This window comes from Bufo gargarizans, chromosome 10 (genome assembly GCF_014858855.1).
Source record: "Bufo gargarizans isolate SCDJY-AF-19 chromosome 10, ASM1485885v1, whole genome shotgun sequence".
In the NCBI taxonomy this organism is placed as follows: domain Eukaryota; kingdom Metazoa; phylum Chordata; class Amphibia; order Anura; family Bufonidae; genus Bufo; species Bufo gargarizans.
In genome coordinates, this window is record NC_058089.1 from 67,197,899 (window position 1) to 67,223,872 (window position 25,974).

The 25,974-nt window shown below is 43.7% G+C and overlaps 1 protein-coding gene across 3 annotated transcripts in view; it reads left to right on the forward strand.

The window, feature by feature from the left end:
- Positions 1-10,518: 10,518 nt before the first annotated feature.
- Positions 10,519-25,974, forward strand: part of RELA (RELA proto-oncogene, NF-kB subunit) — a 71,005-nt gene continuing 55,549 nt past the window's right edge. For 2 of the 3 annotated variants that reach the window (XM_044269780.1, XM_044269781.1), the window contains exons 1-3: positions 10,519-10,647; positions 22,626-22,664; positions 24,773-24,927. In XM_044269780.1, the coding sequence (XP_044125715.1) occupies positions 10,641-10,647; positions 22,626-22,664; positions 24,773-24,927 (201 nt within the window). In that variant the 5' untranslated portion in view covers positions 10,519-10,640. The remainder of the gene's footprint in view (positions 10,648-22,625; positions 22,665-24,772; positions 24,928-25,974) is intronic. The other variant, XM_044269782.1, reaches the window with a different exon arrangement.

The window sequence follows — 25,974 nt, forward strand, 5'->3', positions numbered from 1 at the left end:
CTTGGGTCCTCTGAATGGATTACTGCAGTTGATAGAGAACTTGGGTCCTCATGTAACTCTGAGGAACTAAGTGATGTATCAAGCTTCGTGGTACTAGTAACGGCATAAGTTGTAGAAATTTCTATTTTACGTGAAAGATTTTTTATGGTGAAATGGCGATGCAGTGTAAGTTTGCGTATGAATTTATTTAGATCTATAAATAATTCGAAAAGATCAGGTTGGTTAGTGGGACAAAATGAAAGACCCTTGCTCAATAATTCATTTTTGGTGAGAATGTGCTTAGATAAATTGAATATACCTAACCTGTTTTCAAGTATTTTCTGATCGTTAATCCCCTTAATACTTGTCTCTTTTAATCTTTGGGTTTTGGTTTCTTGTTTACGGGAACGTCGTTTTCCACTTCCTCTCCATCCTCGGGATCTGTGTTTTTTTTTTTTTTTCTTTAGACAGGAGACCGGAGTGTAAAAGTTGGTGATCTTTAATGTCCGGGATGTTAATGGAGTGCTCAATTGGGGTGAATCTGTGGAGAGGGCCAATGGGCTGAGGGCTAAAAAACTGTTGAGTATCTTTCTGGAAGGGGGTATTGTGGGTCCCTTGTGAGCTGTTGGCGAGACCTGTTCTAAAAAAGAAGAATTTTCTGTAAGGTTGCTCGGAAGAGCTAAAAAGTCGACAGGGCTGGACAATGACACTGAATGGGTTGAAATATTAGAAAGATCATTGGATGAAAGTACAGGGTTTATGGTATTAGGTGAAGTTAGGGAGCCAGAGGAATTGCTCTCTGGAACATTATTGGTAGAGGCGAGGGCGATGTTGACTAAATTCGCACTTGACGTATTAGGCCCAGATGGTTGTATAGATGTATGGGAAGATAAGGGTGGAACTGGTGGACATTTGCTCGAATGGTTCTGAAAGGGGATAATACTAACAGAATCCCTCCTGGTTGAGGAATTCTCGGTGAAAAACAGCCTAGGCGAGGTGGTTTTGTCCGTGCGATGTTTAGGTTGTTGTATTTGTGACTCTAAATCAGAGGGGTTAGGTGTCAGTCTCATAGCGAAGGATCTAACCGAAGGTATATTATGGCAGCTAATTTGCTGCGCAGATGATTTCAGTGGGACTACCGTGTTGGACTTAGGGTAAGAGTCAATAAATTTGTGGACCTTCATACGACTATGATAAATGGTTCTTGTGGGTATCCATATCTTACTACTTTTTAAGGAATGGTTGGAAGGGCCATAGGAAGTGGCGTCTCCCTTTTTTAATATGTTGCTGTGGATGAGAGTAGGATATTTGTGCAATGTTTGTTCCGTATATTTCTTTCCCATACTCTAATATTGTAATTTCTATAGTCTGCCAGGTCTCTCAGGAGTTTATTACATTTATTCCTGACTTTATTATACTCGCATATTCACAGAGCGGTTCTTTTGTTGGATAACTAGTGATTATTTTTGGGTGGAGTGAGTAAAATGCATTTTAATATAGTCACCAAATATATATAAATGTGTTTACGTCTGGTGATGAGTTTCCTCACAAATTGGATAGAGCACTCATCACCAATCCTAAGCCATCTTTCGGAAAACAACTCATCATCCGGAAAGGTGGGTTTTAAAGATAATCGTAATCCTTTGGGTATTATTCTGAGAGAAAGATAGATGGTTAAAAAATAACCATCAATTTCATTATGAATAAAGTCTTTGATCAGTCCTAAGTAATCAGACTTGCCTGAAGGGCATTTTGAATATCTAGTAATGCTCTTTGGGCTGTGTAATGTCCCAGCAGTTTTCTAAAATCTTAATAATTACATTCTTCATGAATTCCTGGATCTCATTGTTGTTTTGACGATATTTTAATTTTCCTTCTGATTGGGCTTCACGTGTTGTACATGTAAATAGAGGTTTTACAAAAATGGAGCGAAAACCAACTATTTGCAAAATTCTGTAAATGTGTTTTCGTTGTTAGAAAAGTCTCCTTCTTTGGTTATATACTGACACCTCAAAATTTTTATATGGGCCCCGCCAAAATGCAAGCTGTTTTTGATTGGGCTAGACAGACTTCCCTCAAGGCCATTCAGAGGTTTCTAGGGTTTGCAAATTATTATAGAAAATGTATTAGAAATTTTCAATCATTGCCAAACAGCTGACAGATTTAATAGGGATAGGGACGAATCTAATTAACTGGTCCTTGGATGTATTGTCTACTTTTGCAACCCTGAAAGAGAGTTTCATTTGCATAGGGATCGGCGACCAGTTGCAGTCTAGCTATCTAGGGCTTGTACTGCAAGTAGGTAGGGAAAGCTGGCGGTGCACTAGCCTTAGGACTAACTGTTCTTGTCTGTCCTTACCTACAGTCGTTACAATAGGACAGTAAGTATTTATACTATTTCTTTATGATGTAACCTTTGTGGCATAATGACTAACCATCTTTGCTTGTTTTAACTGTTTTTATATTCATTATGATGGCGTTCATGTTTATCATTTAATATATGCTTTAATAAAGATTGTTGTTATTCATTGACATCATTATGACTGATATATCATTTGTAGGTAATATGGATTTGTATCAGATATTTGGTTCATGTCATTGAGTGATATGGAGGTACTTTTTGGTGTATTAAGATATATCCTAGGACTGCTTATGGGATGCTTTAACAAAGGTAGGAGAGATGGACAGAGCATCGTTCTCAAAAAAATAATAATCAACAGACATCTACCAAAGAAAGAACAAACATGGGAAAGATTATATTGACATATAATACACAGTATAAAAAGGTAAAAAGCACTGTACAAAACATTGACACCCGTTGTACTGTACAAAACATTGACACCCGTTGTGTCAAAATAATATAATAGGGCCAGCCTTACCAAAAGAACCACCAATCGTATATACCAAGGCAGCCAATTTAGGGCACAAACTGAATCAATACACTCCACAACAAAAGTAAAACGTGATATATTTGATACAATGTCCATGTTCAAAGTACTACATTGGTAGGACATCATAAACCTGTTACGGCAGTGGGTGTGAAACCACTGTGTCAACCGAACAGATTGGACTTGGAACTACTCCTACGGCTATTATGTTGGCAGTTCCCTGGTTTCCACCCTTTAACTCCTGTACAGGGATCTGGACATCACTGCACCATTAGTCTGTTGCCTCCCGGAATAGTCTCTGTTTGGTTGACTGCTGACCCACGGGGGTCAAGAGACACCGGTACGGAGCACCGAGGACTCAGACAAAGCCATAGTTAGAGACAGGCCGATGTCATGCCAGGCAGAGTATGTGCAGTTGGCTAAACAGTCCATAGTCATGGTGGGAAGCTCAGGGTTAATACAGAGGTCAAGTCAGGCAGTGAAAGGTCAAAAGCAGGAAAAATGGGTAGAGTTGGTACACAGGCAAACGCACAAAACTATGGCACATTTTCAGAGAACTTGCAAACTAGACAGTCTATTGCTCAGGCACCTTCCTACAGGCTAAGGTGCCTTAAGTAGCCCGTTGGCTGGTGAAGATTAGGGTATGGGTGCTGGTCTTGACATGTGCCACGGCCTAGAGAAGAAGACAAGATAAGAAGAAGACAGCAGGTGGCAGGTCCAGACTGAGGTAAGAAGAGTAGACTAAGGGCCCCTCCCCTCCCTTTCACCCTCTCTTCTTTGGTCCGGATCACTGCAAAAATTTCTTCAGAAAAATATCTGGACCAAAACCCTACCAATCTACCAGGAAGAAGTTTTTATCACTGAGTTTCTTCATGTCAAAAATATTTATGACTTTGTATACCTTTTCCATGACTATAAGAATAGAAGAAGGAGCAGAACTTCTGGAATAATGATTGAATGCAACAGGCTTGAGGAGGGACACGTGAAAAGAGTTAGGAATACATAAAGAGTCAGAAAGGCATACCTTATAACAAATCATATTCAATTGTCTCAACACTTTGAAAGGGCCAATGAATCAGGGTGCCAGTTTGTACAATAGTACCTTCTACCTTGTTTCTTGAGAAAAGCTAGGCCTTGTTCCCAGGAGAAAATTGAAGTGGCGTCCTGCTCTTGCAATCAGGGAGATTCTTCATGCGAGCAGAGAAGTGTGGTAGAGAGGCTTTAATTTCTTGACAGATCTGTGGTTATTGACAGTAGACTCAACTACCGAAACCCAAGAGGAGACAGCTACTGGAAGAGAAGTCTATAATTGGTGGTCATGCACTATGAAGAAAGAGGTCTTACCAGTGGACTCACTGGGATGGTTATTGTAAGAAAATTCTGCCCAGGGAAGCAAAGCAGCCCAATTATCATGGTATGCAGAAGTAAAGTGTCATCAAATTGTTGACCAAAACCTAATTAATGTATGCCACCTACCCATTGGTCTGCAGATGGTGTCATGGATTAGCGGGTGTGAACCCACTGTGCCACTGACTGGCTATACTCTGGAGGGGCGTGTCTAAGCAACTACCTGGTTTTTACTAGAGCTTCAGATGGTGAGGATATACCTCAGCAGTTAGGGTAGTTGTTAGGGGCTACTCCAGAGCAATCCCCCAGTCAGTGGCAGCTGGTCCAGGTGGACCAGGAGATACCTGGGTAGGTACCAGAAGTACACTTGTAGACAGACAGGCGGGTCGTAACCAGGACCAACAGTGAGGTACCGAAGGATGAGGCAGAGGTGTAATCAGACAGGCAATAGGTCAGGGCAGGCTTTACAGGTACAGGGCAGGCAATCCGGATCAGCAACAGGAGAGACAAGGCAAGCAGGCAGGGATCAGACGATAAGCAGAGTCCAGGAACAAAGTATAAATCAGGCGCACAAGAGAGTATCAGGAAACAGCAAACTCAAGGACCTTGACACTGAGGCATCTGGGAAGAGGGCTGAGCCACTTAAATACCTGCAGGAGAGACAGGGTTGGTCAGTGAGGTCACCTAACCTAACATACACAGCGCAGGGAGTGATGCGCTCCGCCCTTAGAGCAGTGTAACACGAAGCCAGCCAAACTCATGCTGTGTCCAGGGCTGAGTGGAAGCTGTGAAGCGGAATCCTCAAAAGCAATACAACCTACAGTAACAGAGCCCAGGAGCCCAGGACCCCAGCGGTGAAATGGGAAGCACCGACCACAGGTCACCGCTGAGCGCAGTGCCCGGGACCGCGGCAATAAGCGGGGGAACAGCGGTGTACAGCAGCCACTGTTACAGATGTTAAGCATAAGAAAAGTCCAATTTGATGTCAGTTACAGATAGCTCTCTAGACCTTGGACGTGAACTGCACTCCTCAATTAGACATGACGTGAAGGGGCAACAGGAAAATATACTTCAGGAATAAATTGACCAGTTGACTCGAGGAAGGCAAACCAGACAGAGGTACAAAATGTGCCATATTAGAAAACCAGTTGGCCAGCACCCAGATCACAGAGCATCCCGAGGAAGAAGGCAAATCAGTGATAAAGTCCATGGCAATATATTGCCACTGGGCATGGGGCTCTAGCAAAAGAAGAAAAAGTCCCACAGGTCTTTGTTTTGGGGTCTTGTTCTGGGCAAAACTAGAACACTCAGCAACAAAATCATGGACATCCTTAGAAGTCGTAGGCCACTAGTAATGTTGAGTAATCAGGCTAGTGGTCTTAAAGAGACACGGGTGGCCAGAAACTTTGGAGGGATGCCCCCAAGCCAGGACCCATGGGAAAATATGCCATGGACTTTGCAATTTGCAGACCACAAAACACACAACGGTCATGTGCATGTAGCCTAAGACTTTATAGCCCTTTATCTGGATGATTTCTTGTTGATAGGCCAAGGAAAATGAAAAAACGGTTAAACCGACTATAAGTCTATCATATTTGGGAATTAAAATCGGTTCCATACTGTTGGTGTAGGTGTCACGGCTGAGGATGGGGAAAACCCTCAGCCGTGCGGTATCAGCAGATGGATGGTCAGAGCATGGCCAGGACAGGAATCAGGTCACCTCCTAACAATCCCTAATTCTGACCCTGTCCTCTAGCCTGTATGAGCCGACCCTGATGGTAGGAGGGCTCATACTCTGGAACCTAATATTCCTGCTAGCCATCAGGGTGGCCCTGGACTAGGAGCTGGGTAAGACTATCTGTTCCTCCTAGATACGGACGAACAGGAGTCTCACTGGCCAAGCTATAAAGACAGGGGAAACAGAAACATGGCAATGGCAGGTAAGTGAGACTAGTACCACACCTACCTGCCACCAACACAGAGCCTGGAACCCATGTATAAACCAGGAAACCATATGCTGCAATAAATAAAGACCAAAGAGACATCTACTAAACACCATACATAAAGCTTATGACCACAAGAGTGGCCCCCACTGGCAGATGGTATAACAGGAGGATGTCTCCAGCAACCATGGCTAAAGAACCCCTCAGCTAACTGAAAACAGCAGAGGCTTTATAGCCCAAAGTAGCCACACCCACACTCAGACACACCAGGTGATCACACACACAGAAGGGAGTTAACCTTCTAACACAAGGCAAGGGAAGACGGCCACTTAAAGGGGAAGTACACACACAAACCCACACTTCACCTGTTGTCGCGGGCAACGGCATGCGTGGCAACCATGTCCTGGGGATCAGCCATAGGGCTGAGACATTGCCACCACATGCACACAACACCACACGTTGCCACGGGCAACCAAGTGAAGGAAAGTGTCACAAAACACACCATAGGCCGTGACAGTAGGTTACCAGCAAAAAAGGTGGTAAGCTTTGAAAGTGAATCTAAACTTTTGACTAAACTTTATGAATCTATTCTGTGATAAAGGAATTTTTGTAATACATTTTTTCAAGTTCCAGTAAATGTTCATCGCGCTGCCTATGAGTATAGGATTCCAATCCCAGATTCTTATTCCAAATGCGCAGTTGTTTCACCTTGTAGCCAAACAATCGGTTTCCAGAGGCTGGTGCACTCACGTACACCTGCACCCTAGAGTGAAGTTATAACACAATAGTGAAGTTCCATCAGATAGTTCCGCAAATAGCAGTTTTTAGTCTACTTACAAAAAGGACAAAAAATTTCAGCCTTAAAATCAATATATTCTCATCAAAAGTCCACCCGACCCGGCTTTCGCCAGTCCAGCTTCGTCAGGGGCGATGGTATCCTCTCTCACAGCTGCAGTATTTATTAGTGCTCGATCTCATCTATGCCCATTTATACAAAACTTTTTCCTTTTTTATTCCTTTAGGATACTCATTAGAACTCAAACAATAATAAACAAAGTTTCCTAGAGCCCACAAAGGCTAGCGGTATTCTGACACAAAGTTAAAATTGTTTCTCTGCTTATATTTCACACATAACTAATAGCCCTCTCCTTTCCATTCATAGAAAAGTCACATGATTGCACTCCGATCACATGATTTCCTAGAGCCAATCACAACCCACTATATTCTATTCATTCATAATGAGCATCAACAGGTATCCAATGACAGCGGCAATACACCCCCCCCCCCCCCACTCACAACTCCTCCTCATTCCACTTAACACGGCTTCAGAAACGGCTCAGCATTTAACCCCGCATAGTTAGCTTGAACAGGTATCCAGTGACGACAGCAATACACCCCCCGCTTACAACTCTTCCTCATTCCACCAAACACGGCTTCAAATCAAACTCAGCATTTAACCCTGCTGGTTTCAAGGTCCCCAATCTATATATCCATCCAACTTCCTTGCGGTTAATGTTGGCAACAGGATCCCCTCCTTGCCAATTCCTCTCCACCTTCTCCAAACCACTAAACCTCAAGCCCGCCGGATTTTTTCCATGCATAAGCTTGAAGTGCAGTGGGACACTGTGATCCTCTTTGCCTTTCCTAATATTCCCTATATGCTCCTGCAGTCGGGTCTTCAGTTCACGAAGGGTTCTACCCACATACTGGAGCCCGCAAGGGCACTCCAGCATGTAGATAACCCCCATCATCTCACACAACATTTCACCTTTAATCTTATGTACCTGTCCTCCTTTCGATACAACTTCCTGCTGCTTTTTTCTCTTCTTGTCCTCTCTGGTGCGGTTTCTGCAAACACCGCAGAAACTGCACCAGGTGAACTGATCCCTACTTGGTTTTTTATTTTTCACTATGCAGCTATGTACCAAGGGACCTCGCAGGTTTGGTGCTATTTTATATAGCACTCTCGGCCGCTCGGGGATGACCTGTCCCAGCACTGGGTCATTTTTTAAGATGAACCAATTTTTCTGCAAGGAGTTCTTTAACGGTCCTACCTGCGTGTTATATTGGGTGAGGAAGGTAAATTTAAAGTAAAGTCCAACATTTTATTCTCCTTGTCTGTTTCCTAATTTCTATTTGTGTTTTTAACCCCCCATCCCATTCTTCCACTTCTTTCCTGATCTTCTCCAAAGCCTCGGGGTTATATCCCTTCTCTTCAAACCTCTTCTGAATCACCCTACTTTGTTCCCTGTAGTCTCTGCCCTCAGTGCAGTTACGAGGGACACGTATAAATTGTCCCTTCTGAATATTTTGTTTCCAGGGGGCATGGTGGCAGCTCTGCATATCGATGTAGCCATTCACATCAGTTGGTTTGAAGTACGTTTTTGTCTTAAGCTGACCTTCCTCCAAAAAAATGGTCAGATCCAAGAAATTAATACTACTGGGCTCATTTCACTAGTAAATTTCCAATCGTCGATAAAGCGCTTCCACAATATGAACGTGCCTCCTTCCTGGACTGCTTTTAGAAGGGGTTCAATCGCTAACTTTTCCCAAGCACCATATACAAATTGGCTAAACTGGGGGTGCATTTGGCCCCCATCGCCATCCCGGTAAGCTGGAGAGAAAACGTTTTCTCCCTTTATTTCGGTCTGCGCAGGACAGATCCGGCATTCCAGTATTTTGAATGCTGGATCTGGCACTAATACATTCCTATGGAAAAAATTACGGATCCGGCATTCAGGCAAGTCCTCAGTTTTATTTTGTCTGAGACAAAACCATAGCATGCTGCGGTTTTAGACTACTTTCACACTTGCGGCAAGACGGATCTGACAGGCTGTTCACCCTGTCGGATCCGTCCTTCCGCTATTTCGCTGTGCCGCCGCTCTGTCCCTATTGACAATAATGGGGACGGGGCAGAGCTCCGGTGCAGCACGGCAGTGCACGGTGAAAGGCCTCCGGACTAAAAGTCCTGCATGTCCGACTTTTTAGTCCGGTGGCCTCTCACTGCGCCGGACCTCCACCCCCTTACCTATTATAGTCAATGGGGACGGAGCGGCAGTCAGGCGAAATAGCGGAAGGACGGATCCGACAGGGTGAACAGCCTGTCGGATACGTCCTGCCGCAAGTGTGAAAGTACCCTAATCTCTGTCCTGATCAGTCAAAATGATTGAACTGAAGACATCCTGATGCATCCTAAACTGATTGCTCTCCATTCAGAAGGCATTAGGATAAAACTGATCAGTTCTTTTCCGGTATTGAGCCCCTAGGATGGAACTCTGTGCCGGAAAAGAAAAACGCTAGTGTGAAAGCACCCTTAGTTGGTAATAAGGTTTGAACATGCTTTGTGTTTTAGTTTTTTTTATCATATGTACAATATATGCAGGTTTATATTTGATTAAGGATGGAGTAGAAGTATTTTTCCACCTAATATACAGCATAAGGCCTCAGGCACACGACCGTTGTTGTGTTCCGTTTCGCAAAATGGGGTTCCGTGATCCATTTTTGTTTCCATGTGCCTTCCTTTATTTTTGGAGGATCACCAGACATGAAGGAAAGTAAAAAAAAAAGTCTAAGTCAAGTTTGCCATGCAAATTATAGGAAAAAAACGGACGCGGATGACAATCTTGTGTTCCTCCGCGTTTTTATCATGGACCCATTGACTTTAATAGGTCCGCGAACAGTTTTCCGTGAAAAAAATAGGACAGGTTATATTTTCTTTTGACTGACTGGAACCACGGATCACAGACGCGGATGACAAACGGTGCATTAGCCGGGTTTTCAATAGACCGTAGAAAATCACGAAAAACGGAACAATGGACACGGAATGAAACAACGGTCGTGTACAGAGCTCAGTGGCCTCTCTGCCCCTCCAGGATAGGCCATCAACAGAAATATCCTGGATAAGCCCTTTAAAAATTATTCACTATTTTATACTTCAATAATAATTTCACAAACATTGTGAGCACAAATCCCTTCATTATTTCAACTTAGGAGCCCCAGAACAAGGCGTCTTATTTAGCAATTTTCAATCAACAGTTCAAACCCCACCACAAAACAACAGTTCTTCTGCCTGCGACTACCAAACATGGCGACCAAAACAACCGCGTCACTTACAGATCACTTTTAAAACTAGGACTGGACATTTTTACGTTTTGAAAACCAGAGTTTATTTTCCTCCCACCCCTAGCGACTTCCCGGAGCGCGCATTGTTGTCTAAATGATGAACGAAGGAATGAGGCTTACAGGCAGCTGATTGGCTGTAACCTAAAAAATGGGCGGCGCAGTGTGGGAAAGGAGCAGGCGCAGTATTCAGGGCGGTCCACGAATTACGTCAGATGGGTATTTCCGCAGCGTTGTAAGGGATTGTGGGTCAATGGGTGTGTAAGGGGGCGTGTGCCTAACGAAGGAAAAGTGTAGTTGAAGAAAAGAGCGAGTGTTTTAGAACCTGAAGGGGCTGAGTGCTGGCCTCACAGCGGCGCCGAATATGGAAGGTAAGAGGAGTCCGGTAGTCCGGCCCGTGGTGCACGGTGTCCGTAGCTGCTTCAGATAGCCATATGTCCGTGTTTCCTAGTTATGTAACATCCAGGTAGGTTATTAGGGTGCACCTGGGAGGTGTTGGTACTCTTCTTCCGTCTCGGGGCACCCCCTGCTGAACAGGGCCTGTGCTTCAGCTGCTGTGAGAGTGCAAGGAGCTGGCGACCACCATATCCATGTGTGTGGCCAGTTCAGGCCTGGGCCACTTGCCACCCCCGGGCCAGCCACTATTGCTGTACTTGCTTTCTAATACCTGGAGATAATGTTTTTCACAGTTTTTGTAATTATTATGATTTTTTTTTTTTTATATTAGGGTACTTTCACACTTGCGTTGTGAGGAAACGGCAGGCAGTTCCGTTCCTGGAACAGTCTGCCGGATCCGGAAAAAAAATGTGCACAAACGGATAGCATTTGTAGACGGATGCGGATCTGTCTCACAATGCATTGCAATACCGGATCCATCTTTCTGGTGTCACCCGGAAAAACGGATCTGATAGTTATTTATTTTCACATTTTTAAAGGTCTGTGCATGTGCAGACCGGGAAACCGGATCCGTTTTGCCGGAAATTAATGCAGGATCCGGCAAGTGCGGTAGTGTTCTGGAATTTTAGCCGACATGTTGCGGTATATTCTCCAGCCAAATACCGTAAGAGTGAGCTGAAGGCATCCTGAAGGGATTGCTCTCCCCTCAGAATGCATGGGGATAGAACTGAAGCGTCTTTTTCCGGTATTGAGCCCCTAGGACGGAACTCAATACCGGAAAATAATAACGTAAGTGTGAAAGTACCCTGACAAAGTGCAACTAAAGTATCAATTCAGGTGATTTCTCCGCTCCACCAGGATCGTTTTTCTTTAGAGAGAAACTATAGTTTAGACTCCCCGGGTGCAGGGCTGGAAGCTGCCGTGTGGGGGCTGCTTTATTTTTTTCATTTATTTATTTTGTCTTCCCCCTGTAACGGGGGCTCCTTTGGCCCAGTAAAGCCTCGTTCACATGTCGGTGTTTCACGTGTTCTCCGCGGACAGCACACGTCCCTATTCATTTTTTTTTTTTTAAATAGACTTTTATTCAGGAAAAGTACAAGTAAGCTGTAGTCAAAAACAATTACTAGTCAAAAGTCATTGCATCAGTCATTTCGATTACAGCATGTGAAAAAAAACATGTCAGAATGATAAGAAAATACCAGTACTTTCCCCAATTTTTTCACTTTTTCTCCCTTTCCCCCCCTCCCTATCCCTCTCCCCCCTCTATGCCCTCCAAAAAACTGTCATATCCAACTTATGAACCAAATCATTTTGGTTGTGCAAAAATTTTGAGGATAACTACCCCCATATCGCTAACATCAGTGAGAACCTTTATTATCGTTGTCTTCTATATCTTCCCCCTAGAAGCGCCCCTCCCCCAAGGCCCCCTACCCCTCCCTGCCCCCCCCCCCCCCCACTTTTGTCCATTTTGAACGTCTCGGCTGCTAGAACATTCATTGGTCAATTCCATAAGATTACTCATTCACATCCTCACACCTTCAATACACCCAATCGACCCTTCAAATCCTCCTGTAAATACCAAGCTGTAAGTCTGAAAGGTCCCATCAATGTTGGATATTCTGAATTGGTAATGTACTGGACCAGAAAGCTCCTCCACACTTTATACCATTTTTTACCTAATATTTCTTTCCTGGTAGTCGCATCCCTCCATTCTAGATTCAATATCTGTTTCAGTCGGTTCAGTAGCATTTCGGCACTGGGGACAGTCGCCAACAACCAACGCGTCAATATGCAGCGTTTTGCCTCTAACAGAATCTTGTGATCCAGAACGGACAAACCCCTCCACTCTCTATCCGTTCCATCATCAGATGTTTCTTTTCCCTCAGCCTGGAATATGATCAACTGAGGCGATAATTTGTTCCGGGTATTACCCAGCTGTTTCATAATTGCAGACACCTGAGCCCAAAATCCAGCTACGCTGGGACATACCCATAAACCATGCAACAAGTCTGCTCCTGATAGATTACATTTTGGGCATGCCGTTATTCTATCCGGCCTAGCTTGAGAGGGCGAAAAAGTAAATCCATAAATCGCCCTGTGTAGAATCTTGAATTGCGTTTCCCTCATCATTTCGTTTGGTACTGCACGATATAGCGCCTGCATACCTGCCCGAGCGATGGGCTCTAAGTCCATTATTTCCAATTGTTTTTCCCATTTCCTGAACATGCCCGCTACCAGTTGATCCTCCCAGGTTGCCCTAAGAACATTATAGATTTCTGAAATGGACCTCCTACACTTCTGACCCAGAAAGGCGTCAAACTTATTCCTTTGTCCTTCTTTGGAGATATCCCTTATAATACTTCTCACATAACTATGAACTTGCCTATATGGGAATTGTGCCGTTTTCTGCAGACCCCTCTTCTCTATTAACTCCTCCAATGATGCCCATCTGGTCTCTTTCTCGTGCATCAGGTCCCCCATCTTTATAATTCCCTTGCTCACCCACTCTTGGAAGGATTTTTCGCTATAGCCAGGAGGAAAGTTAGGGTTACCTCGTATAGGAAGGTGTTTTGAGAACAGATAGGACAGGCCAAAAAGCTTCCTCACATTTTTCCAAGCAATGATTGTGTCCCTAAGAATAAGGGACCTTCTTGCCACACAAGGGAGCCTCGACACCTGTGTGTGAAGGAGGGCTACTAGGTTCCATGGAGCTGCCAACTGGCTCTCGACACCCAGATTTGAGTAAAATGAAGTCCCATTTGCCCAGTCTAGTATGTGTCTGCTAAGACACGCTAAATTATATCCCCTCAAGTCTGGGAAATTAAGACCCCCCTGCTCCTTCTTAACCTTCAACTTTTTTAACGCTATTCTTGCCTTCTTCCCTCTCCACAAGAATCCGGTAAATTTTTTCTCTAGGTCACTAACATCTGCATGTCGCAACAGGATCGGTATTGTCTGTAGAGGGTACATTAACTTTGCCGCCCCCATCATCTTAATCAGCTGACAACGACCCATTAAGGATAGAGGTAGGTTCACCCACCTCTCCAGATCTTTTTTAATCTTGGTAAACAAGGGCGGGTAATTCAGCCTATAAATTGAATGTGGCGACTTCCCTATTTTGACCCCTAGATAAGTAATCTGGGTCGACGGTTTAGCGATACCGTACATCCCTGTGTCCACATCTCTCCCATCGTCGCCTTGGGCCAACGGAAGTAATTCACATTTACTCCTATTCACTGCATATCCCGAGTATTTCCCGAAGTCACTTAGCAATTCCATAACCTTCCCCAGATGTTGCTTCGGGCGGGCTAAGAACAATATTATGTCGTCGGCGAACAATGCCGCCTTCACCCTACACCTCCCAACTTTGATGCCTTCAAATACATCCGATTCACACAATTCCCCCTATTCATTTTAATGTGTGTATTCACACATCTGGGTTTTCAGCACGGATGCATGTCCTATCTTGGTCTGTGTTCTCGGATCCATCACGGCCATTATAGTCAATGAGTCTGTGAAAACCACGGAAGCCATCAGTGTTGCATCCGTGTTTCACGGATCATTAAGAAGAGATGCTTTTGAAAATTATTTTTCAGCTGTTCAGTGTCAGTGAAACACGGATCCTTAACGGACAGCTTCACGGATTCATCACTGACCACCTGGTCACGGATTTGAGCACGGACGTGTGAATGAGGCTTTATAGTGGAAATAATGCAAAATACAAAAAAACCCAGAGAGGACGCACCTAGGTTTTAGAGGGGGGCAATAGGAAAAAATATTTTTTATCACATTTTTAGATGAGGCCCGCAGTCAGACCTCAGCTTACAGCGCCAATCAGACCTCAGATCAGCCCCCCAATGCTTCAGATAGATGGCTGGGGGCTGATAGATGGCCTGTCAGCCAGCAGCGCAAATAAAAAAAATAAACCCTTACCTCTCCTGCTCCTGGATGCCTGCGCTTGCTCTTCTTCCTGCCGCGGCTGTGACCTGACGCACACAGCCAAGGACCAGGAAGCAGTGAGTACAGAGCCTTCACCTCCTCCCGATACTAATGAATGCTCATTAGTATTCGCCCCATAAGACGCAGGGGCATTTTTCTCCCACTTTTGGGAGGAGTTAATAGCGGCGGATCGCAGCGCGCAGTCATAGAGGCTGGGTGCCGGGTATAAACTATAGTCATTGGTGACACAGTGCACCAACCCCCCCCCCCCCCCTTCCCAACCCCAGTATTATAAAGTAGAATCATTGGTGGCGGAGTGCGCCCCAACCCCTTCAAGTATTATAATAATTGGTGGCAGCGGCAGCTTCTGATCGGAGCCCCAGCAGTGTAATCCTGGGGCTCCGATCGGTTACCATGGCAGCCAGGACACTACTGAAGCCCTGGCTGCCATGGTAATCTCCCTGCTGCTGTCTGCACAGGGCAGCGGGGACAGTGTGAGGTCCTATTCACCCTGATGGATCTCTAATAGGGTGAATAGTACAAGGGATGAAAGATCCCAGTTATTAAATAAACTGAATTTTTTTTTTTTTTTATCAAACACCAAAATATTAAGTTTAAATCACCCCTTGCCCAATTTTAGATATAAAATATCTAAACAATAAAAAAAATTACATATCGCTACGCCCGAAAAAGTGTGAACTATTAAAATATTTAAAAATATCTCCTATGCGGTGAACGACGCAACAGAAAAAAAATGTGCAATTTGCTATTTTTTTTGTTACCTTGTCCCGACAAAAATTAGGTTAGGACTGTTTTATTATGGTCCAGACGTTCCATAAAATCTGGAATCTGGTGAACCTCCCCATTCAGATGGACCTGTAAAGGAAAGATGACTTGCCTGCTTCCTGGCTCTTCTGCAGGCCTCAATACTCTGCTGGGCTCCTTTGACGTCAGCATCCAGTTAAATTTCTCATGACGTAAGCAGGTCACTGCCGTGGCCAATCACTCGTGAGCCTTATCCACAGACCTAGGACTCAGAATGCTCATGTTCCTGACAGCAAAGAGAGGAGAAACGGCACACATCAAATCCAGAACATGAGACATTTATTGATTACAGCACAGTTTGTGCGAAGACTATGTAAATTGATGCCTAGTCAGTCCAGTGAGGAATGCTGACTAATAAGCTAAAATTGATGCATGCAGTGGCGCTCAAGCACTTCATAAATGAATTCTGTTATGACTGTGGTAAGAAATGCACTTGCCATGTCCTGGAGGGAAGATGTGGCTGAGATGCTGAGCTTTCTGTAGTGTTCATGTTCTGAACCCTGGATGCGGAAGGGGCCTCTGCACTGAGCTCAGAAGCACACTGAGCTCCAGAGGCAGCCAGTAAAGAAAGACGCCCATCATCTTCAGTCTGTCTATGCCTCTAAGGACGTGGTTCACCTACCGTAAGCGTGCATTCACACGACCATATTTTCAGGCCAATTCACATTTTTTGTCGATTACACGTTGACCGATTTTATTTTTATGGGGCTTCAAAAATTCCGACAGCACATGGATGTCATCTGTGTTCTATCGGCAACAATGTGACTGAGCAGCAAATTATAGAACATGTCCTATTGTCCATAGGAATAAGCATTATTTCAGTGGGGCCTTTGAAAAGTGTGGGATGCACATGGACCACATCTGTATTTTGCAGATCCGCAATTTGCAGACCACAAATTGAATACTGTTGTCTGAATGCACCCTAAGGCTGGGTTCACACAGAGTTTCTTGCACAAGGATTTGAAGCAGATCTGTCTGCAGGATTTTCAGCCAAAACAAGAAGTGGATACACCTGGAAGGAGAAGTATGCATTCTCTAAAGGGTTACACAGCATTATAAATCAGTGTAATGATGTGCGATCCTGTCAGAGGAGTGGAAATCAGAACGGGGCCTCTCACTAGCACATGCTGTGTCTGGCCTAACGCCTCTTGCACATGGCCTTTGGTCGGCTGTTCCGTACATTGGCGACTGCAAATTGCGGGCAAGATCCGTGTGGATTCTGCGGACAGATCCAGACCCATTCAACTCTAATGAATATGTGATCTGTGTGCATCGCAAAAAAAATAGAACATGTTCAAGTGAATAAGTCTGCTTCTGTGATACAATGTGCACACGGCTGATGCTCGCATATTGTGGACCCGCTGTTTTCAGGCTGCAATACGGGCACTGCTGGGCAGCGGCTGTGTGCATAAACCCTAAGGTCCCTTTCACACGAGCGTGAGCTGAACGCATTGCACCCGCACTGAATCCGGACCCATTCATTTCTATGGGGCTGTGCACATGAGCAGTGATTTTCACGCATCAATTGTGCATTGCGTGAAAATTGCAGCATGCTCTATAATTCGTGTGTGTGTTTTTTTTGTTTTGTTTTTTTTAAACTCAACGCAGGCCCATAGAAGTGAATGGGGCTGCATGAAAATCGCAAGCATCTGTAAGCAGGTGCGGTGTATTTTTTTATTTTTTTTTTATTTTTATTTTTTTACGCATGGTTGCTAGGTGACGATTGGGATGGGGACCCGATTTTTATTATTTTCCCTAATAACATGGTTATAAGGTAAAATAATAGCATTCTTAATACAGAATGCTAAGTAAATTAGGGATGGAGGGGTTAAAAAAATTAATAAATATTAAACTCACCTCATCCACTTGTTCGTGCAGCCCGGCTTCTTTTCTTTCTTCTTCTTTGAGGACCTGGGAGAAAAGGATCTTTGACGTCACTGCGCTCATCACATGGACCATGTGTTGAGCGCAGTGACGTCACCAAAGGTCCTTTTTTCCCAGGTCCTCAAAGAAGAAGAAAGAAGAGAAGCCGGGCTGCACGAACAAGTGGATGAGGTGAGTTTAATATATATTTTTTTAACCCCTCCATTCCTAATTTACTTGGCATTTTGTATTAAGAATGCTATTTTCCATTATAACCATGTTATAAGGGAAAATAATAAAATTTACATAACACCGATCCCGAACTTCTGTGAAGAAGTCCAGGTCTGGGTACCAAACATGCCGATTAAAAAAATAAATAAAATTGTGACCTGACAGCATAAAGCTGTGATGTTTGGTCGAAATGTCTAATCTGAGGTCTGATGGAAAAAAAAAAAATTCTTATATTTTTTTCTTGTCTAAAACCTTGGTGTGTTATATATATATATATATATATATATATATATAATATATATATTTTTTTTTTTTCATTCAGTTCCTCTAGGGGACCTAAATGTGCAATCTTTAGATTTTTATTTTTTTTCTCCCATATAAGGGTTCATGCACATGACTGTATTTTCTTTGTGTTCGTTCTGTTTGCGAAAAAAAAAAAAAGGATGTTGCTCCATGAGTATTCGGTTTTCATATGTCCATTCCGCAAAATAGAATATGTCCTATTATTGTCCACATTAACGACATGGATAGGACTGTTCTATTAAACAACAAAGTGATCCAGAACTCCATAAAAACTTACATTTATTTCATCCTTTTAAAAACATCTCCAGCATGGAAAAAAGGACACTGTTTCTCAATGGGTGTCTCCTTCCAGCGGAGAGCCTCACAGCCAAGGAGAAGGTGAGGTTTTCTTTTTCTCCCTGGCTGTGATTCTCTCTGCTGTGATTGGACAGCTCACAGCCAGGGAGGAGGAGATGCCTGTGTGCGCACGTTCACAGGAAGTCTCGCCTCTCGCGAGATGACACACCAATGCGTCACTCTGCCTGAGACAGCCGCCTCCGGACCGCGATCCTGCGTTAGGCGGTCCGGAGGCGGTTAAATGGGCCTTGAGACGTGACTGTAGATGAGGTATTGGCCTATTTAACATCAGACAGCTGTTTCAGGGTGTTTGCCCCCTAATCAGGTGAGAGTCAGGATTTGGGGAGTACCATCTCTCCTTGGGGAAGAGAGCTCCTTAGTCGGCGTGAGGAGATTTTTACATCCCTTTCTTCCAAGAATTCCAGAGGAGCATGTATGGCCTATAAGTCTCTCTTGCGCCGTTTAAATAGAGACAAAGCTCTGGTTCACCTGATTTAAACAGTTTTTTTTTAAAGATACCCTTTTTAATATACAAATTAGACTATTGGTGCAATTAAGGTGTCACCGTTGCTTTTGTTGCACCCGATCTTCACTCATTTCTGTGGCCAGCCTGATTGTTTTGATTGACAGGGCCAGAGAGGGTCTGACCACAGAAATGTGTGGAGCTTGGGTGCAAGGACAGAAACGGTGATGTCTTTGTTGCACCAAAAATCTATTTTTTTTCTAAATATCATAACTTGGGAACAGAGCCTCGGATCTCCAAAATGATAATGGATTTTATTGAAGTCAACCACAGCTGTGTGTCTGCTTGGATAGGGAGGTTGCTGGTTGCAGACACCTTTTTTAAAGCAAACTTGGAACAAGCACTTGTAATCACACTGCGTCTCCAAGACAATGGGCAGTGTAATCTTGTAGTGGAGGTAGCACTCATACCAGTTCCACCATCTCTTCAAACAGCTGATCGGCATGGGTGCCGGGAGTCAGACCCGCACCAATCCGGTATTGATGACCTATCTTGAGGATGGCTCTGAGAGTGCTAACCTCCGGCACTCCAGCTGTGGCAAAACTATGACTTCCAAAATGTACACTTGCTTGGCTGTTCTCAGAAGTCCATAGAAATGAACGGAGCATTCTGGAAGTAGTAGTTTCGCCACAGTTGCAGTTCCGGAGGTTAGCCATCAGTAGGATAGATCATCAATACGTATTGGCTGCACAATCCCTTTATAGGGATTCGGTCACCTCTTTTTACTGCTGTACTAACCGTTCTGGAGTCCAGCCACGCCCCCCTGTGAAGGAGTCCAGCACCGCCTGTACCCACGAATCTCCTCTTTGCTCACGAAGTCAGATCGCCGTAATCTCGCAAGCTTGCGCATGTGCATTGCCAGCATACTGTTCCTTCCCTGTGCTGACATCAGCCTCAGGGAAGGAACTGCGCATGTGCAAGCTCGCGCATCAGGAGATTACGGCGATCTGACTTCATGAGCAAGGAGGAGATTCGTGGATACAGGTGGTGCTGGGCTCCTTCACATAAAATATATTAGTACAGACCAAAAGTTTGGACACACCTTCTCATTCAAAGAGTTTTCTTTATTTTCATGACTATGAAAATTGTAGATTCACACTGAAGGCATCAAAACTATGAATTAACGCGTGGAATTATATACATAACAAAAAAGTGTGAAACAACTGAAAATGTCATATTCTAGGTTCTTCAAAGTAGCCACCTTTTGCTTTGATTACTGCTTTGCACACTCTTGGCATTCTCTTGATGAGCTTCAAGAGGTAGTCACCTGAAATGGTCTTCCAACAGTCTTGAAGAAGTTCCCAGAGATGCTTAGCACTTGTTGGCCCTTTTGCCTTCACTCTGTGGTCCAGCTCACCCCAAACCATCTCGATTGGGTTCAGGTCCGGTTACTGTGGAGGCCAGGTCATCTGGCGCAGCACCCCATCACTCTCCTTCATGGTCAAATAGCCCTTACACAGCCTGGAGGTGTCTTTGGGGTCATTGTCCTGTTGAAAAATAAATGATGGTCCAACTAAACGCAAACCGGATGGAATAGCATGCCGCTGCAAGATGCTGTGGTAGCCATGCTGGTTCAGTATGCCTTCAATTTTGAGTAAATTCCCAACAGTGTCACCAGCAAAGCACCATCACACCTCCTCCTCCTCCATGCTTTACGGTGGGAACCAGGCATGCAGAGTCCATCCGTTCACCTTTTCTGCGTCGCACAAAGACACGGTGGTTGGAACCAAAGATCTCAAATTTGGACTCATCAGACCAAAGCACAGATTTCCACTGGTCTAATGTCCATTCCTTGTGTTCTTTAGCCCAAACAAGTCTCTTCTGCTTGTTGCCTGTCCTTAGCAGTGGTTTCCTAGCAGATATTCTACCATGAAGGCCTGAGTCACACAGTCTCCTCTTAACAGTTGTTCTAGAGATGTGTCTGCTGCTAGAACTCTGTGTGGCATTGACCTGGTCTCTAATCTGAGCTGCTCTTAACCTGCGATTTTCTGAGGCTGGTGACTCGGATGAACTTATCCTCCGCAGCAGAGGTGACTCTTGGTCTTCCTTTCCTGGGACGGTCCGCATGTGAGACAGTTTCTTTGTAGAGCTTGATGGTTTTTGTGACTGCACTTGGGGACACTTTCAAAGTTTTCCCAATTTTTCGGACTGGCTGACTTTAATTTCTTAAAGTAATGATGGCCACTCGTTTTTCTTTACTTAGCTGCTTTTTTTCTTGCCATAATACAAATTCTAACAGTCTATTCAGTAGGACTATCAGCTGTGTATCCACCTGACTTCTCCACAACTGATGGTCCCAACCCCATTTATAAGGCAATAAATCTTACTTATTAAACCTGACAGGGCACACCTGTGAAGTGAAAACCATTTCAGGTGACTACCTCTTGAAGCTCATCAAGAGAATGCCAAGAGTGTGCAAAGCAGTAATCAAAGCAAAAGGTGGCTACTTTGAAGAACCTAGAATATGACATATTTTAAGTTGTTTCACACTTTGTTATGTATATAATTCCACATGTGTTAATTCATAGTTTTGATGCCTTCAGTGTGAATCTACAATTTGCATAGTCATGAAAATAAAGAAAACTCTTTGAATGAAGGTGTGTCCAAACTTTTGCTTTATATTTAATTATTATATATATTTTTTTAATTCCTTTTTTTACACACAATAAAACCACTCGGATATGGGACAGGTATATTGTGGACATGGTAGCGTCAATCTAGCCGTGCATGTCTGCATCTCTATAGGGTAAAACTGAATTGCAGGATCGCGCTTGAGTCCGCGCGATAGACGGGATCGAGCTGCTCCTGAGGCCGACGGCGCATGCGCGGTCCCGGCGACTGAGCTGGGTGTCAATTAGACTGCATAGAGGCGGGGTTAGGGCAGGGGAGTTACAGCCTGGAGTGAGGGAAGGGCTACCCCCTTGACTTCTATCGTGACTTGTGGAGCTGGAGAAGAGTACTTTATAAGGCGATTTTTTTTCATGCATATACATGGCAGAAAAGTGGGACAAGACTGTATGATAACACAATGAGGATGATCTATAAGGTACTTTTGATAGTTTATTAAGTGAAATGCGGGTGAAAGGTTCGCTTTAAGTTAATATAAGCCACTTACTAATGTTTTGTGATTCTCAATATTGCCTCCTTTGCTGGCTTGACTTATTTTTCCATCACATTATATACTGCTTGTAGCCAGGGGTTACAGCCACTCAGTAATCTAGCAGCCATGGCCATACTTGCACACTATAGAAAAAAAAAGCACAAGCCTATGCGTACTCCCGCGGTCCCAGCCACCAGAGAGGCCAGCACCCTTTCCTATAGTTTGCAAGCACGTCCGCTGCTATTGGATTACTGGGTGGTCGTAACCCTTGGATACAAGCAGTGTATAATGTGATGGAAAAGGTCAAGCCAGCAAAAGAGGCAATATGGACAATATATTAAAGGGAACCTGTCACCGGGATTTTGTGTATAGAGCTGAGGACATGGGCTGCTAGATGTCCGCTAGCAAATCCGCAATACCCAGTCCCCGTAGCTCTGTGTGCTTTTATTGTGGAAAAAAACATTTGATACATATGCAAATTAACCTGAGACGAGTCCTGTACATGAGATGAGTCAAATGTATCAAATAGTTTTTTTCCCCCCACAATAAAAGCACACAGAGCTATGGGAACTGGGTATTGTGGATGTTCTAGCAGCCCATGTCCTCGGCTCTATACACAAAATCCCGGTGACGGGTTTCCTTTTAAGTGCCTTTTATTTGATATACCATATTTTCTTGCCTGGACCTCCATCTTTTCCAGCTAGTGCTCCGTCTCCAGTGTCTGCCTTTCTGTAGGATTGTGGATGTGACCTGATAAAGCCTTGCATTTCTGTTCTGGATGATAGACTTTGAATCTAAATAATTGGTTTTCATTTTTTTTTTTCTCTTTCTAGAGCTATTAAATTCTTTTACAAAAGACTGGATTGCGTCAAGTAAGAGATTACCTGTCGTCTCTAATAATGTGTTGATGATCTTGTATGTGCTAAAACGCCTTCTTTCTCTTCCCGACCCATTCCTGGAGGGTTCTTATGTCTAACACCTTTTTTATATGTGCCAATAACCGGCCAAATAAGCATTCATAACAATGCTTGTTCCAGATCATTGGCCAATTCAAACATGGCAGCAAATCTCCTCGCTTCTTCCCGTGGCTCTCAGAATAAACTTTTATCCCCATACAGTTTGTATCCAGCAGTGTAAAAGCCCCTTACACTAGTGCTGATTGACTTGTTACATCTGCTCTCATTAAAGGGTTTTTTGGGAATCCAACAGGCAGATCCGGCAATCCGTATACAAACGGAAAGCAATTTTTTCCGGATCCAGTGAAATACCGGATCCGTCTCATCTGGTATAATCCGGAATAACTGATCCGGTATTTCAATCTTTTTTTTAAAGCTCAAAAGAGAAACCCACGCCTCCTATGTGCCGGCGCATGCGCAGACCGGAAAACCTGATCCGGCAATGTCTGGAACACTTGGTACCGGATCCGGCATTAATACATCTCTATGGAAATGAATGCTGGATCCGGTAAGTGCGGTATTGTTCCAAGATTTTGGCTAGGAAAAAAAAAGCTGCAGCATGCTGCAGTATTTTGTCCGGTCAAATACCGTACAAGGGACAGAACAGAAGACATCCTGATGCATACTGAGCGGATTGCTTTCCATACAGAATGCATTAGGACAAAACTGATACTTTTTTTTTCCAGTATTGAGACCCTATACCCGAAAAGAATAACGCTAGTGTGAAAGTACCCTTTAACATATTATAAATAAACTCTTAAATGCTTTTAACTATTTATAGTGTCACTGTCAGATTTATGGGCATGAAATCAGTCGTCCTAATGACACTGCAGTGCACAGGACCCTATGTAAACGCCTATCTTTTCCGGTAGCAAAGCTGTGTCCCTGTGCTTCAGAGTTCACCTCGCCTCGTAGTCGCAAGCTGAAGGGTAGGAATGAGGACCAGAAGCGCTGCTGTGTCATTAGGCGGACGGATTCCATGATAATAAATCTGACAGCGCCATTTTAACTCCTTCACTGATTGTCCCCCTAGACAAAACGATTCATTATAAATAAAGACATTTAGGAGTGTATTTATAATGTTTTTCAGATCTGTGTGCTGTTTATTTATTTTAATTTTTTTACTGAATGCCAGGGTGTAAAGAGTGTCACTTGACTGATTCTTTCAGTTAGGCCATGGATGCATTATTTAGGACTGATACATGGGCTATACCAGTGATGGCTAACCTCCCGCGTTCCAGCTGTGGTGAAACTACGACTTTCAGCATGCTCCATTCATTTGTATGGAGTTCTGAGAACAGCCAAGCAAGTGTGTATCTTGGGAGTTGTTGTTTTACCACAGCCGGAGTGCTGGAATTTAGCCATGACAGGGCTATACAATTCTTCTGCATATATGGGTGTTTTAACATGAATTCAAAAGATTTGAGAATAAATATGCAGGCCAAGTGAGTAAAAATATTACATGTAAGGTAAAGGAGACAAATCACATGCAGAATAACTTGCATAACCTGCACAATACAATCTATGGGGGGGACTTCAGTCTCCATGTCATAGCACATATAGGGATACTGGATATAGCCCTTCCAACATCCTACCTGAATAGTGTTCCTGAAGAGTTCCAATTAATTCTGCATGCAGCAAAGTTTATACCTTTGAGCCCCTGCTCTCAAGGATGTCCAGTTTGCAGTACGCATGTCTCTGAGATAATCATTCAGGAATGTGGCCTCCTCAGCACAATGAGGGGCTTGTATATGTTATCCAACTAAACTATCCCTAGCTCAATACATTACAAGGAATATATCTATATATAGAAGGTGATATAATAAGGCGGACGGAACCAATCAGTACTTAATTGAGTATGTAAAATGCTCTTAAAACACAAGGGGTCAACTGCTTGATACAAGAAAGGTATGCATGCAGAATTTTAAATGCGTGTATATTAGAAAATTGTATGATTTCCGATTTCTAAACAAAAAAAATTATACTTTTATATTAAAAACTGGAATTTTGTTTTCTCCATGCAGGCCAAGTTGTGCCTCCTTCTATTCCATATGTGGAGATTATTGAACAGCCAAAGCAGCGAGGTATGAGATTTCGGTACAAATGTGAGGGACGCTCCGCGGGAAGCATTCCTGGAGAGCGAAGTACAGATACAACTAAAACTCATCCCACTATAAAGGTCCGTACTCATTCCCTTAATTTTGTGAATATTGTTCATGTCTTTATCTGATAGCACCTCTGAAGTAACTACAAAGGGGAATGTAGTGTTACGTGGTCAGTCATATTATGCATGGTTAGGCCTCATGCACACGACCGTTGTTGTGTCCGTCTTCCCTGATTTTCTGTGGACCCATTGACCTTCAATGGGTCCGTGGAAAATTCGGGAAATGCAGTTTGTCATCTGCGTCCGTGATCCGTGTTTCCAGTCCGTGAAAAAAAATTACCTGTCCTATTTTTTTCACGGACAACGGTTCGCGGACCCATTCAAGTCAATGGGTCCGTGAAAAAACACGGAGGCACACAAGATTGTCATCCGCGTGCGTGATCCGTGTCCATTTTTTTCCCTATCATTTTCAAGGCAAACTTCATGTCTGTTAATCCTCCAAAATCCTCCAAAAATCAAGGAAGACACACGGAAACAAAAGAGGACACTGATCACGGAACAACGGAACCCCGTTTTGCGGACCATGAAAAAATACTGTTATGTGCACGAGGCCTTATAGTGAGACACCATTTGCAGTGGCCCCACTGTTTGATAGGGCATTAGAATCACAATGTTATCTTTTTATATTAAGATTTCATATGAAAAATATGCACTAATTAAAATGGTACACAAAGAAATGTGAATGGATTTGAGGGTTTTCTGTGGCTCTTCAGAATTTTCGTTTGCACACTTCTACACAGTTTTTTTTTTTTTTTTTGCCCTTGCTATGAGCTATGATCTGTCTCCTTTTAAGAATGCTGTAATGAATCAAAAGTATAGCATTATTTCCACACCACCATAAATAGGTGATAAAGACACGTAGAGAGACATTTCACATTTCAATCTATACAAAAACAACCCCCCTCCCAGCTCCCACGCTTTTATTCCGTTATTGCCTACATAGTTGTGAAGTGCCAGTTGCCAGCTCAGTACATGTCAGCCTCGGACCCCATTGCTTTTCAAACTTAAGGACTGCCTTTTTTTTTTTTTTTTTTCTATAACCTTTTAACCGCCTTCTCATAC